Source organism: Acanthopagrus latus, chromosome 1 (assembly GCF_904848185.1).
Source record: "Acanthopagrus latus isolate v.2019 chromosome 1, fAcaLat1.1, whole genome shotgun sequence".
Lineage (NCBI taxonomy): Eukaryota > Metazoa > Chordata > Actinopteri > Spariformes > Sparidae > Acanthopagrus > Acanthopagrus latus.
Genome location: NC_051039.1, coordinates 2,995,183 through 3,012,319, shown reverse-complemented (window position 1 = coordinate 3,012,319; position 17,137 = coordinate 2,995,183). Strand labels below are relative to the sequence as shown.

Sequence of the window (17,137 nt, the reverse complement as noted above, 5' to 3'; positions counted from 1 at the left end):
AGTTTGTTATCTTACAAATAACACTCACATTTGACATTAATATAGATGTATCCAGACGTCCTCCTCCCCAGCTGGTTCTCAGCTGTACAGTAATACTGTCCAGAGTCAGAGGACTGGATGGAGCTGAAGACAAGTTGTGGATCTTTACTGAGAGGTTGAAGGTCTGGATCTCCATTCTTCTTGTACCAGGTGTAATTAGCTGCTGGGTTAGCATCACTGCTACAGGTCAGAGTCACTGAACTGCCCTCCACTATCTCAGCAGAGGGACTCACTGACACAGAGGGAAGTCTTGGAGCATCTGGAGGAGATGTCAACATGTATTATTTTAAGATGTCCCAAAGACTTACGATTTGGACTAAACTGTCTTTGTTTCTTTTTGATTGTCTCCATTACCACAGCAGCTGTTCATTATAATGGGAACTGACAATAATAACAAGATTAATTAAAAAAAAAAAAAAAACAACAGTCACTAACAAGCTGTTAGAAATGTTTACTTTCCAAAACCTTTACACATCGTTATCCATACTGTACATGCTGGTTGTGTTCAGGTCCTGTTTGCAGAGTTCTGACAGTGTGAATATTATTTCTAGTTGTAGCAGTTTAATTTTCTATACCAGCTGCATCTACAACTTTTAGAAGCCAGTGTGTCTTTATCCTGATGCAGTGGATCAAACTCACAGACTGGAGGAGAGCCGTAGTTCTCATGTCCTTTCAAAGCACAAGAGATGATGTCTCCAGGATAAACCCGGCCTTTAAAAGAAGATGTCTCCACCCCTGTGACTTTCTGTCTGTTCTTGAACCAGACGTAGGAAAGACGAGCAGCTGGACTGCAGCTGCTGTGACACTTCAGCTCTGCCTCAGTATCAGACTGGTGGACTGTTATTCTGGTCACCTGCACCTGCAGAGCTGGATATGAGAACAAGAAACAATATTATTATCACTGGTTCTAACAGAAATCACTGATAGATGTACACACACGACAACACAACACTTACTATTCCTACAACTAGCAGTGAACATTAGTGCCAACACAACAGTAATTATTACACAAACTCATGATGATCCATCATTTTCAACATCTTCACTGTTTCTAAATGTACTATGTTGATGTTTTACATCAGTGTGTGTTCATCAGTACCTGTGACAGTCAGAGTTGTACCAGGTAAACTACTCCTCCACTCAAAGCTTCCTGTTGTATTGAATGTAAAGTGATACCGAGCTGAATCACTCTCTGTCAGGTCTCTGATTCTCAGAGTGGGGCGTCTTCTCTCTGATTCAAGGACCTGAACACGACCTGCAAACTGGGAATCTACACTAAGGTCCTCAGGCTGTGAAGGACTCTGCCACTGATGAGAACGTTCAGGACTGAACCAGAATTTAGATTTAATAATTTCATCACTGCTGTAAGTACAAGAAATGTCCACTGATGATCCTTTGGAGGCACAGATGCTTCTGTCAGTGTAAATCACTCTGTTGCAGGTTTGACCATCAACACCTGAAAGATAAAACAAAGTTCTGATCATTTTTAAACCAGAGTTGATGAAGAGTCACAATGAAGGTCTCCATATTAAAATCCATGTAGTTATCAGACTCCATCAGATGGTGTTATGTTAGTGTAGTAAACTCACACACTGGAGGAGAGGGGAAATCCTCATGTCCTTCAACAGCACAGGAATAACTGTCTGCATAATTAAAGTCGACTGAATAAGTAGAAGATGTTTGTGATGGAATTTTCTGTCCATTTCTGTACCAGATGTAGGAAGAACGATCAGGTAGACGACAACTGCTGTGACACTTCAGGTCTCTCCAGCCATAATATAAGGATCTGCTCACCTGCACCTGAAGATCTGGATGCGAAGAAGGAACAAGAATGTTATTTTAGACAAACTGTTGACATACAAACACAACACATTCATATTATTGTTCTTCAGATGTTGAACATTTGGAAATAATTCAAATATGCATGAAATTCTTACCTGTGACCCTCAAAGTGACTCCAGGTGAACCAGTATATCTCCCACCTGGTTGGTTTGTTATGAACATGAACTTGTACTCAGCTGAATCACTCTCTGTCAGGTCAGTGATTCTCAGAGTGGAGCGTCCTCTCCATCCTTCAAGGACCTGAACTCGACCTGCAAACTGGGAGTCACTAAGGTCCTCAGGCTGTGAAGGACTCTGCCACTGATGAGAACGTTCAGGACTGAACCAGAATTTAGACCTGACGGTGTCGTAACTGCTGTAAGTACAAGAAATGTCCACTGATGAGCCTTTGAAGGCACAGATGCTTCTGTCAGTGTAAATCACTCTGTTGCAGGTTTGACCATCAACACCTGAAAGATAAAACAAAGTTCTGATCATTTTTAAACCAGAGTTGATGAAGAGTCACAATGAAGGTCTCCATATTAAAATCCATGTAGTTATCAGACTCCATCAGATGGTGTTATGTTAGTGTAGTAAACTCACACACTGGAGGAGAGGGGAAATCCTCATGTCCTTCAACAGCACAGGAAATACTGTCTGCATAATTAAAGAAGTTTGAATAAGTAGAAGATGTTTGTGATGGAATTTTCTGTCCATTTCTGTACCAGATGTAGGAAGAACGATCAGGTAGACGACAACTGCTGTGACACTTCAGGTCTCTCCAGCCAGAATATGAGGATCTGCTCACCTGCACCTGAAGATCTGGATCTGTGAAGAAGGAACAAGAAAGTTATTTTAGACAAACTGTTGACATACAAACACAACACATTTATATTATTGTTCTTCAGATATTGAACATTTGGAAATAATAAAAATATGAATGAAAATGTTACCTGTGACCCTCAAAGTGACTCCAGGTGAACCAGTATATCTCCCATCAGGTTGGTTTGTTATGAACCTGAACTTGTACTCAGCTGAGTCGCTCTCTCTCAGGTCTCTGATTCTCAGACTGCAGCTCTTCTCAGAACAACTGTACTCAACACGATTTTGATAATCTGAATCTGCTTTCATATCCAAAGGTTGATTTCCACTCAGTTTAGTAAACCAGATTGTTTCTTTAACTCTGGTATCTCCACCATATGTCCAGGATGGGTATGTGTAGGTGCAGCTCATGTCCACTGTTGATCCTTTTACAGCACAGATCTCAGTAGAGCTGTAAGTCACTCCCCAGCCATACTGACCCTGTATCACTGTAACACAGAGAACATCAGAAACTACAGTCAGACTCAAAACATCATCAGGAAAAAGGTTTCATCTGTAGTTTCATCTCTTTAAGTCAGTGTGAGGCAAAGATAATCTTTTAGTACACGCATATTTACGGAGAGCAAGCATAAGCAAACTTAAGAAAAACTCACTCACTGTGTTACTCTATTCTCTGTGATTTTAACTAGAACTGAGCTTAAGCCATTTTCTGCATCAGCTGTTTTTGTTATACATTCTAATGTTTTGAGAATTAGTATATACTTTATATCAAGTTGTGAGTTGTGTACAATATGTAATTTTCACAGCTATCTAGCTAAGATATTTGCTGACTGTTTTGTGGGGAGCAGCCACCGCTCAGCTCTCTCAGACCTGAGAGATATACAGTCACATCGGCTTCTGCTCTGATCCAGAGCTGTTCCCCGACAAGAGGAGAGCTCGGAGATTACTTTTACATTTTTTTTTAATCACAAAGTGGATTTATCTTCATTCCTGTTGATCAACCTGACTGCAGCAGTGATTGGCAGAGGTGGTGTACACAAAATTAAACAACTATCGCTGCTTATGAAAATCTGACATAATGCAAGGACAAATGTTCACAAACAAGGTAATGTTTTAAAGTTTTATATACCTAAAATTTAGTCTTATCAGCTGACTTCCTTAACCCTGAAGTAGTAACTGTGTCCTGATAAAATGGACCCTCACTATGAGTACATTTGTGAATTTGTCTGGCAACATTAATCATCAAATCATCATCAAAATATTGAACAAAGACTGAGGTGTTTTCAGGCATTGAAAGGTGTGAAATTTAAGCATTTTAGTATAAAACATCAAAGATTAACTAAAATTATATAAATAACAATTTTGACATTTTGTCAAAGACGTCTATGTACTGTGTTGAAGATAAAGCTACTAAGGCTAGCATGCTAACCAGCTAGCATCTGTCTCCTATCAATTCAAAGCTCGTGCAATCAGTGTAAACACAAACACTCCCCATATAATCTGGCTAGCCCCACAGCTAACTGAGCTAGCAAGCTACATTCATGGATGTATTTTTTTAAAAAAAGGATACAGTTAGCAGCAGTTCGCAGTTACTCTGGTGATATGTTACCCCTATTTTCTGGTTGTACAAATTCAAGGTTACCAATTCTTACATATTGCACCCTTGATACAGAATTCCTACATATCATATCTTTAATCTGAGGCAGGACATCACTCAGCGGGTGCAGGAAGGAAATAGCAGGTACTGAAACTGTACTTAAGCCGAAGGTTTAATATTAGACTTTTGTTTGCTTGGTTGCTTAACTTTCTGTGGTCAGGCTGCAGCAGAGTGTGAAGGGAAACTGTAGAGAAAGCAGAACACAGAGGCTTGGGGATCGACTGTGACATGTAGATAACACAAACAGACCTAAACTACTGCGCACAAATGTGTAGCTGTGGACGAGGTAAAGGTTAACTGCATCAGATCATTGATCAAACATCTGACTTGTGGTTTCAAACGTCTGGACAACTTGCAGCATCTGGCACTGAATATGTGACATTTTCAGAGATATCTGGTCTGCAGTTTACTGTAACACTCCGCTAATCTCATCGGGAGCTTCTTCTGCAAAAAGAAATGCACAGAGGGAGACAAATGCTCTTTTTGGAGTCTACTGCCAATGTCAATGTACAAACTATCAACAGTATTACTCAGATTGTTGGGTGACAGGTTGTTGTCATTGTGACTGTGTGTTAACTGGTTGAAAAGAAGGTGAAAAGAGTTCAGTTCAGATCGAATATCACACACTTGTCAACTGAAAATCCACGTCTGAATGCTAGTTGGAGTCTGATTATGAATACTAAGTAGTTCATCAGTAAGCCTTTTATCTCGACGTTAAACTGACTCATGTTATATAATTTGTATTTTCTGTAGTAATTATGCCATCGCAAAGCCACTGGCCCCTAGATGAACTTGTCAAAGTTGTGTTTGGAGGACTTTAGAGATGTAAGAAGTTTCACCAAGGGATGAATTCTATAAAACAAGCTGATACTTCTATTGTTAATGTACATAAACTCAATTAATCCATCCAGATTACTTTCTTAAGTGGTGCAGTTTATAAAGTTTATAATGTTAAGGTGTAAAAAGAAAAGAGGGTCCTGTGGTACAGGGATTGCAGCTCATCAAATCCAACATCAAATCTTTTTATTAACTTAAAAAAACTTTGTGTACATTTCTAGGGAGTATGACCTGTCTTATAGTATAAATGAAGAAGTACAGTACCTGGTACAGAGAGGAGGAAGACAACAAATCCACTCGCTGCTGCTGTTAATCTCATAGCTTCTCCTCCTGTCGATCGCATTCATGAGAAATACAGTAAATCTTACGAAACAGAATAGCTGAATAGAAAAGGGAGGATGTGGTATCTGAAGACAGTGCGTCTTGTCGAAGTGTTAAATGACAGCCTGGCTTCCTTCCTCTTTACGTCATTAATATGCATGAACAGACAGATGCCAGTAAGTCACGAAGTTGAAATGAAGAAATGATTCTGACAGTTTTGTTTTGCAAATCAGGCACTGACTTCTTAAAATATAGTTCATGGAAATTAAGGAGGGACTCATTCTGTGGCCTGGTCTGTCACACTGAGAAGACAATTTCAGGAAACGACCCAGTTCTTGTAATAACTGGGCCAATAATAAAGCACTGTGGTCTCGGCAGGACTGAAAGTGATAATTTCTAATAAACAGTTTTGTTTTCAGTATTTTGAAATCTTGTTTAGAAAGCCAAGTTGTAAATTGTTCACCACTGCTGTCGCCTGACAGCTGCCGCCTGTGTGTTTTACCTCTGTAAGTTAGAACCGATTGTGTTTAATGGAGACGTTTGAATCAGTGTGGGGAGCAGATTTTAAGGTGTGGTCGGCTTCTCGCACATCACAGCCTCCTGTCTGGGGCTCTGAAGAAGATGTGGGTGTCAATCAAAGGAGCCACAGAGGTAGAGCTGGCGGCATATGAAGGCGATGGCACAGCACACTTTGAGCTTAAAGCTAACATTGGCAAGCTAACATGCTCGCTGTCACACTGTGACCTCTGACAAAAGCTTTTTATTGGTGCTAGCACATCAGTTTATTTACAGACTTTATTATGAAGTTTGCCAACTGACAAACATATATCAGAAAAGGTGTATTCATCATGTGGCACAAAGTTTAAATACAATCTTGAACTCTCCTCCTCTGTTGTCTTGTCTCTGTACAACTAGTACAACTAGTATCAAACAAATGGCTGAAGTGTGAATATTAGTGAACATAGATAAAGTGGTGCAGAGCAGCTCGTCTAATCCATAATAAGAAGATGAAGACGAGGACGAGCAGGAAGCACGTCACCGCCCGTGAGCGCTTTCCTCTGACGCCTGATCTCGGTGCAGCTGTGACAGTGATCACATTGAAAGTCAGATAATTCAGCCTGGAGTTACAAGATGTTTGGGTCCATTAGACTGTGTCTGCCCTCTGTTGTGACTGATTTAGAGTTTAGGTGTAGTTTGTGTTGCATAGTCCCAAACATATTTGACTTTCTAATTTAATGGAGCCAAAGAAAATCCCTCACTGCCCTGACAGTATGGCTGAAAACAAAAATGAAAACCAAGGCCACTTTTACCACATCTAGAGCTCTGCGTGCTATTTGGTAAGCATGAGATTACGCTCTACTCCGGGTTGCTTATCTTCCTGTGGTCAGGCTGCTGCAGGAAACGAGGCTGATGAGAACACTGAGAGTGAACTAACACATTAAAGTTATCAAAAACAAAAATAAATGAGCTGAAAGACACTGCAAGTCTATATGAACTATGAACTTCCATACAAGCATCGATTTTCAAGTTACATATTCTCTTCAAACCCAGTGTTCATGTCCTGTAACGACTTCAACACAAAGAGAGAAGTGAATGACGACATCACACGTCATGTCTTTACTATTAAACCCACCATGCTAACTGTCTTACAGTATAAATATAGACGTACAGTACCTTGTACAGACAGAAGGGCGACAACAAATCCACTCGCTGCTGCTCTTAAACGCATCGCTTCTCCTCACGTCTGTTAAATCAGCAGGTCGATCACATACACGAGAAGTACTGATCATCCACCAGATCCATGTCCGGTCCGGTTCCGCTCCGTCGCGGGAGCAGAGCTGATCGGTTTCACTTCTGCTGCCGGATGCTGAAGTCAGCCACATTCAGCACAGAGCAGACCAGAAGTCACACAACAACAACACCAATAACGTCTGGTTACCTTTCATAATAAAACCCTCTGTCTCTACAACAGCGCCACAAAAAAAAAAAAAAAAAAAAAAAAAAAAAAAAAAGAGACAGATCCAAGCACTTCTTCTAATCCTTCGGTTGGTAACACATGTTGTTGTTGTGTTTACTACACACCTATAACTGGGGTTGTGTTTGATTATGTAATTATCGCGGGAACTCACACATGCATCCAACTCTGGTCAGTGTAGTTGTGTTAAACTCTCAGGATGAAGTGAAGTTAAGACTCTTTATTGTTTTACAAACGATGCATTCAAAAACGTGGACGTATCAGCAAACTGAACACTAAATGTGATATTGTTTCAAAGGTGAAGCAGCAGAACAGCAAAGGTTCAGTCAGCCTTGATTTTAATCTGAGCTTTGATAAATTAAAAAAGCCTAAACGAAGACATTAATCAGAGCGTGTGAGGAATAGTTAAGATACAAACTGTGTGAATGTTGTGGTGTTAGGTGTGTTCTTTGTTGTTTCAGGGTGAACATCAAAGTTTATTACATTCAGTTTTATCAGTGGACAAATAATAAGAAAGTGAGAAACAATTAAGAGAAAACAAACTGAGTTACATTGTATTTGTGTCCATTATTGTTGAATAAAACCTTTATTCTGAAGACTAAACACAAAAAGTGTTTAGTTTAGAAGTTTAAAACTGAAATCCAAAACTTTCTGCACACTGTCGCCCTCTGCAGCACAGAGAGGGAACTGGCATGATGTTCAAACTACAGAGTTGTTGGAAGCTGGATGTTTATTTCAATCAGCCACTGCAGAACTTTGAGCATGTTACAGCTACAGAGTGTGACAGAGCTGGGCTCATGTTACATGTCAGTGTGTTTAATATATAATGTACATGCTGTGAGATACTGTGCTTCCTGTTCCACATGTCTTTCTCTGCCAGGACAGCTGTGATGTGATAGAACAATCAGTATTTCTTCAAAACAAGTTACTGCATTAGAATAAAATGTTATATTAAAAGCATTAAAAGATAAAGTAGCATGTTGCAAACCAAGTATAATCCTTGACATATGTAATGTACCTGCACAGGTAAACATAAAGCTGCATGCTACTCAGAACTTCTGCCACATGCTGCAGTTTCTCTCTTCAAAGGTGAGATGTTGGTGTAATCAGGATCAGACTCCAGCTGATGGGGAGAGACAACAAGATGAGAGTCAAAGGCCTCAGAAATGGAACGTGGACACAATTAGATTTTAAATGACAACAAACTCAGACATGTTTAAAGCAGAACTGTGTCTTTAACTTGATCTTTGTTATAAAAACATCGACAGTAAATGTGCTGATTTGTCGTCACTGTGGTCCAATACCTCTCTCATCTCCACAGTCTCTGTGGGCTCATTTGGTTCAGTGGTGGAGCTCAGAGTTTTCTTCTTCCTGAGGGAAATCGACAAACAAACACAAATGTTCATTAAACACACCTAACCCACTCTAAGTAACAGATCAGTTAATGTTTGTAGTTTCACCTCATCCACAGACAAAACAGAAGCAGCAGAACCGACACCAGAACCACCAGAATCAACCTGATGATATTTATCATCATTGTTAAACTCCCTGGAAATTGAGATAGACAGTTATTAGATAGACTGTAGTGGACCTCACTAGCAGGGTTTGATTCATTAATCAGTGTCCCAGGTGTTATTGTCTGTTAATCAACCAATTAGTGTCTCACCTGCCACAACAATCAGCTGTAAGGTGGAGTTATGACGTCCTCTTGTGTTCTGGGCTTCACAGTAATAATTCCCACTGTGTTCAGCTCTGATGTCAGTGATGGTGAAGATCTGTCCTGATGCTTTTGGTGAGTCTTCATTCTCCTTGTACCAGGTGTAATTAGCTGCTGGGTTAGCATCACTGCTACAGGTCAGATTCACTGAAGCGCCCTCCGTCATCTCAGCAGAGGGACTCACTGACACAGAGGGAAGTCTTGGAGCATCTGGAGATGTATTAAGAGAAAAGGTTAAGTGTGTGTTACAATGACAGTATGTGTAGCACTGTTTGAATCTGAGTCCCAGAACAGCATCAAACTCCTCAAGTCTCCTGGAGCTGCTCAGTGAATTACAGCAGACTGAGAATGTGAAGCACAAGAACGCAGACATGACAGTAACATCTTCTCCTGCAAAGACTGGACAGATTTAATCTCTTATTTTTAAATGAACTGTTTCACTCACATGTCATATCAATACAGATGTATTCAGACGTCCTCCTCCCCAGCTGGTTCTCAGCTGTACAGTAATACTCTCCAGAGTCAGAGAACCGGAAGGACCTGAAGACAAGCTGTGGATCTTTACTGAGAGGTTGAAGGTCTGGATCTCCATTCTCCTTGTACCAGGTGTAATTAGCTGCTGGGTTAGCATCACTGCTACAGGTCAGAGTCACTGAACTGCCCTCCACTATCTCAGCAGAGGGACTCACTGACACAGAGGGAAGTCTTGGACCATCTGGAGAAGGAAACAGAAGCTGTGAAATTACTGCTGGTGAGTAAGAGGGAATTGTAGATCTAGTATTACAGTCAAAGTAACTTGTTGTCCACCTCCGATTGTAGCCATGAGCTACAGTCAGGACATCAATCTGGAGAATATTTCATCGGCGACACATCTCTGCTATCAGACATTCTCCACCAGTACCGAACTTGAAGTACTGGTGACACAGTCAATCACCAAACCCTCCTCTCCACTTTGGCTGAACATGGCATTGCTGAGTCTGCTCTAACATGGTTCACATCAACCCTGACAACTCGCACCTTTCAGGTCACATGGAATGGCTCCAAAACCCTGCTTTCTGGAAATTGGTGTCCCTCAATGCTCAGTATTAGTATCACTTCTGTTTTCACCATTCACTATATCCGGTCTTTCCTCACAAAACGCCACACAACTCTTGGTCCAAGCACTGGTCATCTCCTGTCTGGACTACTGCAGCTCCCTCTTGGCTGATCTATATCAGCTGGCTGACTGGTACCCCCATTACTCAGAGCAAACAAAGCCTGCTCAGTCAAGTCACAGCTTTTCTCTGTTTTGGCACCTCAGTGGTGGGTCAGGACAGCGGAATCACTCTCTATCTTCCGCAAAAGACTCAAGACTCATATGTTCAGGCTTCACCTCAACCTCACATAGCATGACTCCCTCCCCCCGCCTCGACCTCACATAGCATGACTCCCTCCCCCCGCCTCGACCTCGCATAGCATGACTCCCTCCCAATGCCTCGACCTCGCATAGCATGACTCCCTCCCTCTGCCTCGACCTCACATAGCATGACTCCCTCCCTCTGCCTCGACCTCGCATAGCATGACTCCCTCCCTCCGCTGCGACCTCGCATAGCATGACTACCTCCCCCCGCCCCTCAAAAATACATATACTTCTATGTTTGTTCTGTTAGCACTTCAATCATCACAAATGACGGCTTGACAACTCACCTCGACCTCACATAGCATGACTCCCCCCGCCTCGACCTCACATAGCATGACTCTCTCCCTCCGCGGCGACCTCGCCTAGAATGACTCTCTCCCCCCGCCCCTCAAAAATACATATACTTCTATGTTTGTTCTGTTAGGACTTCAATCATCACAGATGAGGGCTTGACAACTCACCTCGACCTCGCATAGCATGACTCCCCCCGCCTCGACCTCGCGTAGCATGACTCCCTCCTTCCCGCCCCCCCAAAATACATATACTTATATGTTTGTACTGTTAGCACTTCAATCATCACAAATGACGGCTTGACAATTGATTCTATATTTCTTTTTAGTCTGTCAATGGTGATAGGTCATGGTTTCGCTCTTGTGACAAATGTACTTATTGTAAGACACTTTGGAAAAAAGTGTCTGCATAATGCCCTAAGTGTAAATGTAAATGTAGAAGATATGAACATGTGTCATTGAAAAATTAGAATGTTGTACCACAGACAGTTGACTGTTGTGATTGAGTTGTATCTTTGTACTTTTAGTACTTTGCACATGTCTTGTCTGCAGTCTTTAGCCAGTGTGATTTATCCTGATACAGTGGATCAAACTCACAGACTGGAGGAGAGCCGTAGTTCTCATGTCCTTTCAAAGCACAAGAGATGATGTCTCCAGGATAAACCCGGCCTTTAAAAGAAGATGTCTCCACCCCTGTGACTTTCTGTCCATTCTTGAACCAGACGTAGGAAAGACGAGCAGCTGGACTGCAGCTGCTGTGACACTTCAGCTCTGCCTCAGTATAAGACTGGTGGACTGTTATTCTGGTCACCTGCACCTGCAGAGCTGGATATGAGAACAAGAAACAATATTATTATCACTGGTTCTAACAGAAATCACTGATAGATGTACACACACGACAACACAACACTTACTATTCCTACAACTAGCAGTGAACATTAGTGCCAACACAACAGTAATTATTACACAAACTCATGATGATCCATCATTTTCAACATCTTCACTGTTTCTAAATGTACTATGTTGATGTTTTACATCAGTGTGTGTTCATCAGTACCTGTGACAGTCAGAGTTGTACCAGGTAAACTACTCCTCCACTCAAAGCTGCTTGTTGTATTGAATTTAAAGTGATACCGAGCTGAATCACTCTCTGTCAGGTCAGTGATTCTCAGAGTGGAGCGTCCTGTCTCTGATTCAAAGACGTGAACAATACCTGCAAACTGGGAATCTACACTAAGGTCCTCAGGCTGTGAAGGACTCTGCCACTGATAACTATGATCAGGACTGAACCAGAATTTGGATGTGATAGATTCAGGACTGTTGAACAAGCAAGAAATGTTCACTGATGATCCTTTGGAGGCACAGATGCTTCTGTCAGTGTAAATCACTCTGTTGCAGGTTTGACCATCAACACCTGAAAGATAAAACAAAGTTCTGATCATTTTTAAACCAGAGTTGATGAAGAGTCACAATGAAGGTCTTCATGTTAAAATACATGTAGTTATCAGACTCCATCAGATGGTGTTATGTTAGTGTAGTAAACTCACACACTGGAGGAGAGGGGAAATCCTCACGTCCTTCAACAGCACAGGAATAACTGTCTGTAGAATTAAAGTAGACTGAATAAGTTGAAGATGTTTGTGACTGAATTTTCTCTCCACTCTCGTACCAGATGTAGGAAGAACGATCAGGTAGACGACAACTGCTGTGACACTTCAGGTCTCTCCAGCTAGAATCTGAGGATGAGTTCACCTTCACCTGGAGATCTGGATGTGAAGAAGGAACAAGAATGTTATTTTAGACAAACTGTCAACAAACACCCACAACACATTTATATTATTGTTGTCTAGCTGTTGAACATTTTTAAATAACTAAATTGTTACCTGTGATCCTCAAAGTGACTCCAGGTGAACCAGTATATCTCCCATCTGGTTGGTTTGTTATGAACATGAACTTGTACTCAGCTGAGTCGCTCTCTCTCAGGTCTCTGATTCTCAGACTGCAGCTCTTCTCAGAACAACTGTACTCAACACGATCTTGATAATCTGAGTCTGTTCTCAGATCCACAGGTTGATTTCCACTCAGTTTAGTAAACCAGAATGTTTCGTTAACTTCAGCATCACGGCCATATTTTCTGGATGGATATCTGTAGGTGCATCTTATTTCCACTGTTGATCCTTTGAAGGCACAGATCTCAGTAGAGCTGTAAGTCACTCCCCAGCCATCCTGACCCTGTATCACTGTAACACACAGAACATCAGAAACTACAATCAGACTCGAAACACAGGACAGATTGTCACTGTAGTGGAGGAGCTTCAGTCTGTGGCTCTCATGCCGTCCATCCATCATGTGTTTTCTGGTTGGGGAGCATTAGCAAACTTGGCAGAACTCTGAGGTGTGACCAAATTTAACAGAAAACACAAACAGACCTATTTTAAAGAGGAACAAAGACAGAGCTACTGGAGGAAATATCTGTCTCTTTAGCAGCTAAATACTTCTGTACTTATAACGAGGCAGATGAGAGCCCTGAGACTAAACTCAAACAATGATGAGCTGAACGACACTCAAACACTCTGGAGAGCTGTGGAGCAATTCTATGAATTAACTTAAAAACCCACTTCCTCTGAATTTCCAAAGTGTGCTTCCTGTCTTACAGTATAAATGTAGATGTACAGTACCTTGTACAGACAGAAGGATGACGACAAATACACTCGCTGCTGCTGTTAAACTCATCGCTTCTCCTCACGTCTGTTAAATCAGCGGGTCGATCACATACATAAATAATACTAAATGTCAGCTCATCTTACTGAACACTTCTACATCAAAAAGGGAAGATGTGGGATTTGAAGACAGCTTGTCTCTCTCTGGTTGTTTCACATGTCTTAAATAGACATTGCACTGTTAACTGGCTGGTTTCCTTCCTCTTTACATTATTAGTATGCATAAAGAGACGGACCCTTGTGAACCCTCAAGATGAAATGAAGAAATGATTCTTACTGTTACTTTAAAACTCGATGCATTCAAAAACGTGGACGTATCATCACACTGAAAAATAAATGTGATATTGCTCTAAAAGTGAACCAGTAGAAGAGCAAAGATTCAGTCAGCTTTGATTTTAATCTGAGCTGTGATTAAATTAGAAAGCCTAAACCAGACATTCATCAGAATGTGTGAGGAATAGTTCAAATAAAACCTGTGTGAATGTTGTAACTCAGCTTTATTTTATGAGACAGTTCCTTGTTGTTTCAGGGTGAGCTTCAGATTTTATTACATTCAGTTTCATCAGTGGACTAATAATAAGAAAATGAGAAACAAGTCAACAGATTTACATTGTATTTGTGTCCATTACTGATGTATAAAACCTTTATTCTGAAGACTAAACACAAAAAGAGTTTGTTAAATCCAAAACTTTCTGCACACTGTCGCCCTCTGCAGCACAGAGAGGGAACTGACATGATGTTCAAACTACAGAGTTGTTGGAAGCTGGATGTTTATTTCAATCAGCCACTGCAGAACTTTGAACATGTTACAGCTACAGAGTGTGACAGAGCTGGGCTCATGTTACATGTCAGTGTGTTTAATATATAATGTACATGCTGTGAGATACTGTGCTTCCTGTTCCACATGTCTTTCTCTGCCAGGACAGCTGTGATGTGATAGAACAATCAGTATTTCTTCAAAACAAGTTACTGCATTAGAATAAAATGTTATATTAAAAGCATTAAAAGATAAAGTAGCATGTTGCAAACCAAGTATAATCCTTGACATATGTAATGTACCTGCACAGGTAAACATAAAGCTGCATGCTACTCAGAACTTCTGCCACATGCTGCAGTTTCTCTCTTCAAAGGTGAGATGTTGGTGTAATCAGGATCAGACTCCAGCTGATGGGGAGAGACAACAAGATGAGAGTCAAAGGCCTCAGAAATGGAACGTGGACACAATTAGATTTTAAATGACATCAAACTCAGACATGTTTAAAGCAGAACTGTTTCCTTAATTTGATCTTTGTTATAAAAACATCGACAGTAAATGTGCTGATTTCTCGTCACTGTGGTCCAATACCTCTCTCATCTCCACAGTCTCTGTGGGCTCATTTGGTTCAGTGGTGGAGCTCAGAGTTTTCTTCTTCCTGAGGGAAATCGACAAACAAACACAAATGTTCATTAAAAACTCAGAAACCATGAAAGTTAATATTCAAAATAACAGATCAGTTAATGTTTGTAGTTTCACCTCCACAGACAAAACAGAAGCAGCAGAACCGACACCAGAACCACCAGAATCAACCTGATGATATTTATCATTATTGTTGTTGGTGAGCTCCCTGTGTTAAGGCACAGATCTCAGTAGAGCTGTAAGTCACTCCTCAGTCATACTGACCCCGTATCACTGTAACACAGAGAACATCAGAAACTACAATCAGACTCTAAACATCATCAGGAGACAGATTTTCACTGCAGTGGAGGAGCTTCAGTCTGTGAAGCTACATTTCCCAACATACTGTAGCTTTCATGTCATCCATCCATCAGTGTGTTTCCCAGTTGGGGAGCATGAGCAAATTTTTCAAGACTTTATTTGATGTAATCAAATGTTATTCTTCATTCTGATTCATGCCAAAGTGAACAGAAATGGACACATGTACAACTCAGGAAGTTTTAGAGGAGTACATATGATGCTAAGATAAAATCAAAGACGTGCACATGATCTCTGCAGTTAATCTGTATGAGCACGTCAGACAGAGAGTGCAGTGAAGGAACAACATGTACTGAATCTGTGTGCCTAAACTAAAAAAATGCACTGAATATACAGTAAGCAGGGTGTGACACATGAGAAAAGAGTCTACTTTTCCTCGTTGCTTATGTTCCTGTGCTCAGGCTGCTGATGGGTGTGAATGAAAAGTGTTGAGAAATGAGGTGTGAGCAACTTTTATAGAAAACACGAACAGACTCATTCTAAAGAGGGACAAAGACACAACTAGTGAGGAAAATATCCGTCTGTTTAGCAGCTAAATACTTCTGTTCTGTACCAAACTTATGTTCTCTAGTGAGATGCTAACTTTGTCACTTGGTGCTGGATAGCTAGAGCAACAGCTGCATCCTGCTGCTGCTGCTGGTAACGAGGCTGATAAGAGTCCTGAGACTGAATCCAAACAGTGGTGAGCTGAACGACACTCAAACACTCTGCAGAGCTGTGGAGCAATTCTTTGTGGCTTTGAGCAACATTTTTCATCATACAGTCATTTTAAACACATTGTTATGAAATATTCAGTAATGCCACTTGTGCATTTGTTATGCACTCAGCAACAGTAAATCTTTTCTAGTGACGTAATGGACATGATATTGACTCAAGTTATTTTCACACAGTTGTTCCTGTGTTAATGACACTACCAGAGAGCATCGTCAGCCTCTAAATTCACTCTGACACAAACAAATGCTGGCTCAAGTTGAGATTAGAGTTTGACTGATGGAAGAAGTTCCACAGTGACAAGTGATAACTTTTGGTTCACAAATGAAACAGTTTTTTCTTTGTTAATGTATTTAGATTCATAACTGACATCCACACAAACACAGCTTTTCTGTCATTAATGGTGCAGTTTGTAAAGCTTGTAATGAGACACGTCTGTCAGTTGTCTTGTAAAGTTTATTTTAAAAAGACAATGGAATGTCTGCTGATGTAGTAATCACATCATGTGACAAAACATTGTACATCAAATGGTTCTCTTAATTTAAAAACCCAACTTCCTCTGAAGTTCTGAAGTGTGGTTACTGTCTTACAGTATAAATGTAGACGTACAGTACCTTGGACAGACAGAAGGACGACAACAAATCCACTCGCTGCTGCTGTTAAACTCATCGCTTCTCCTCACGTCTGTTAAATCAGCAGGTCGATCACATACATGAGAAGTACTGAGTGTCAGTTCATCTCACCAAACACTTCTACATAAAGAGGGAAGACGCGGTCACGAGACAGTTTGTCTCTCTCTGGTTGGTTCACTTGTCTCAAAAACACATTGTGTTGTTAACTGGCTGGCTTCCTTCCTCTTTATATCATCAATATGCATAAAGACACTAACGCCTGTGAATCCTCAAGATGAAATGAAGAAATTATTCTTACTGTTGCTTTACAAACAATGCATTTAAAAATGTGGACATGTCAGCAAACTGAACTCTAAATGCAATATTGTTCCAAAGGTGAAGCAGCAGAACAACAAAGGTTCAGTCAGCCTTGATTTTAATCTGAGCTTTGATTAAATAAAAAA

General features: G+C 40.8%; 2 protein-coding genes and 1 long non-coding RNA gene across 8 annotated transcripts in view; all 3 read right to left on the bottom strand.

The window, feature by feature from the left end:
* Positions 1–17,137, bottom strand: part of LOC119018895 (B-cell receptor CD22-like) — a 40,240-nt gene that overhangs the window by 5,962 nt on the left and 17,141 nt on the right. For 2 of the 6 annotated variants that reach the window (XM_037096933.1, XM_037096941.1), the window contains exons 1-8: positions 7,172–7,305; positions 5,441–5,506; positions 2,814–3,170; positions 2,464–2,688; positions 1,977–2,330; positions 1,629–1,847; positions 1,139–1,495; positions 679–906 (exon numbers count right to left, since the gene is read on the bottom strand). In XM_037096933.1, the coding sequence (XP_036952828.1) occupies positions 679–906; positions 1,139–1,495; positions 1,629–1,847; positions 1,977–2,330; positions 2,464–2,688; positions 2,814–3,170; positions 5,441–5,506; positions 7,172–7,226 (1,861 nt within the window). In that variant the 5' untranslated portion in view covers positions 7,227–7,305. Of the gene's footprint in view, positions 1–28; positions 299–678; positions 907–1,138; positions 1,496–1,628; positions 1,848–1,976; positions 2,331–2,463; positions 2,689–2,813; positions 3,171–5,440; positions 5,507–7,171; positions 7,306–9,634; positions 9,905–17,137 lie in introns of those variants that run through there. The other 4 variants (XM_037096915.1, XM_037096926.1, XM_037096949.1 and 1 more) reach the window with 4 other exon arrangements.
* LOC119019057 (B-cell receptor CD22-like) lies at positions 7,487–13,708 on the bottom strand. The gene is made up of 9 exons (XM_037097271.1): positions 13,557–13,708; positions 12,762–13,118; positions 12,426–12,644; positions 11,936–12,292; positions 11,476–11,703; positions 9,139–9,399; positions 8,933–9,020; positions 8,777–8,843; positions 7,487–8,595 (listed from the first exon to the last, which is right to left on the bottom strand). The coding sequence occupies exons 1-9, from the start codon at positions 13,609–13,611 to the stop codon at positions 8,518–8,520; spliced, it is 1,710 nt and encodes a 569-aa protein (XP_036953166.1). The 5' UTR covers positions 13,612–13,708; the 3' UTR covers positions 7,487–8,517.
* LOC119019309 lies at positions 14,095–16,824 on the bottom strand. The gene is made up of 4 exons (XR_005074988.1): positions 16,677–16,824; positions 15,112–15,267; positions 14,944–15,010; positions 14,095–14,762 (listed from the first exon to the last, which is right to left on the bottom strand). It is a non-coding gene; the product is annotated as an uncharacterized LOC119019309 (long non-coding RNA).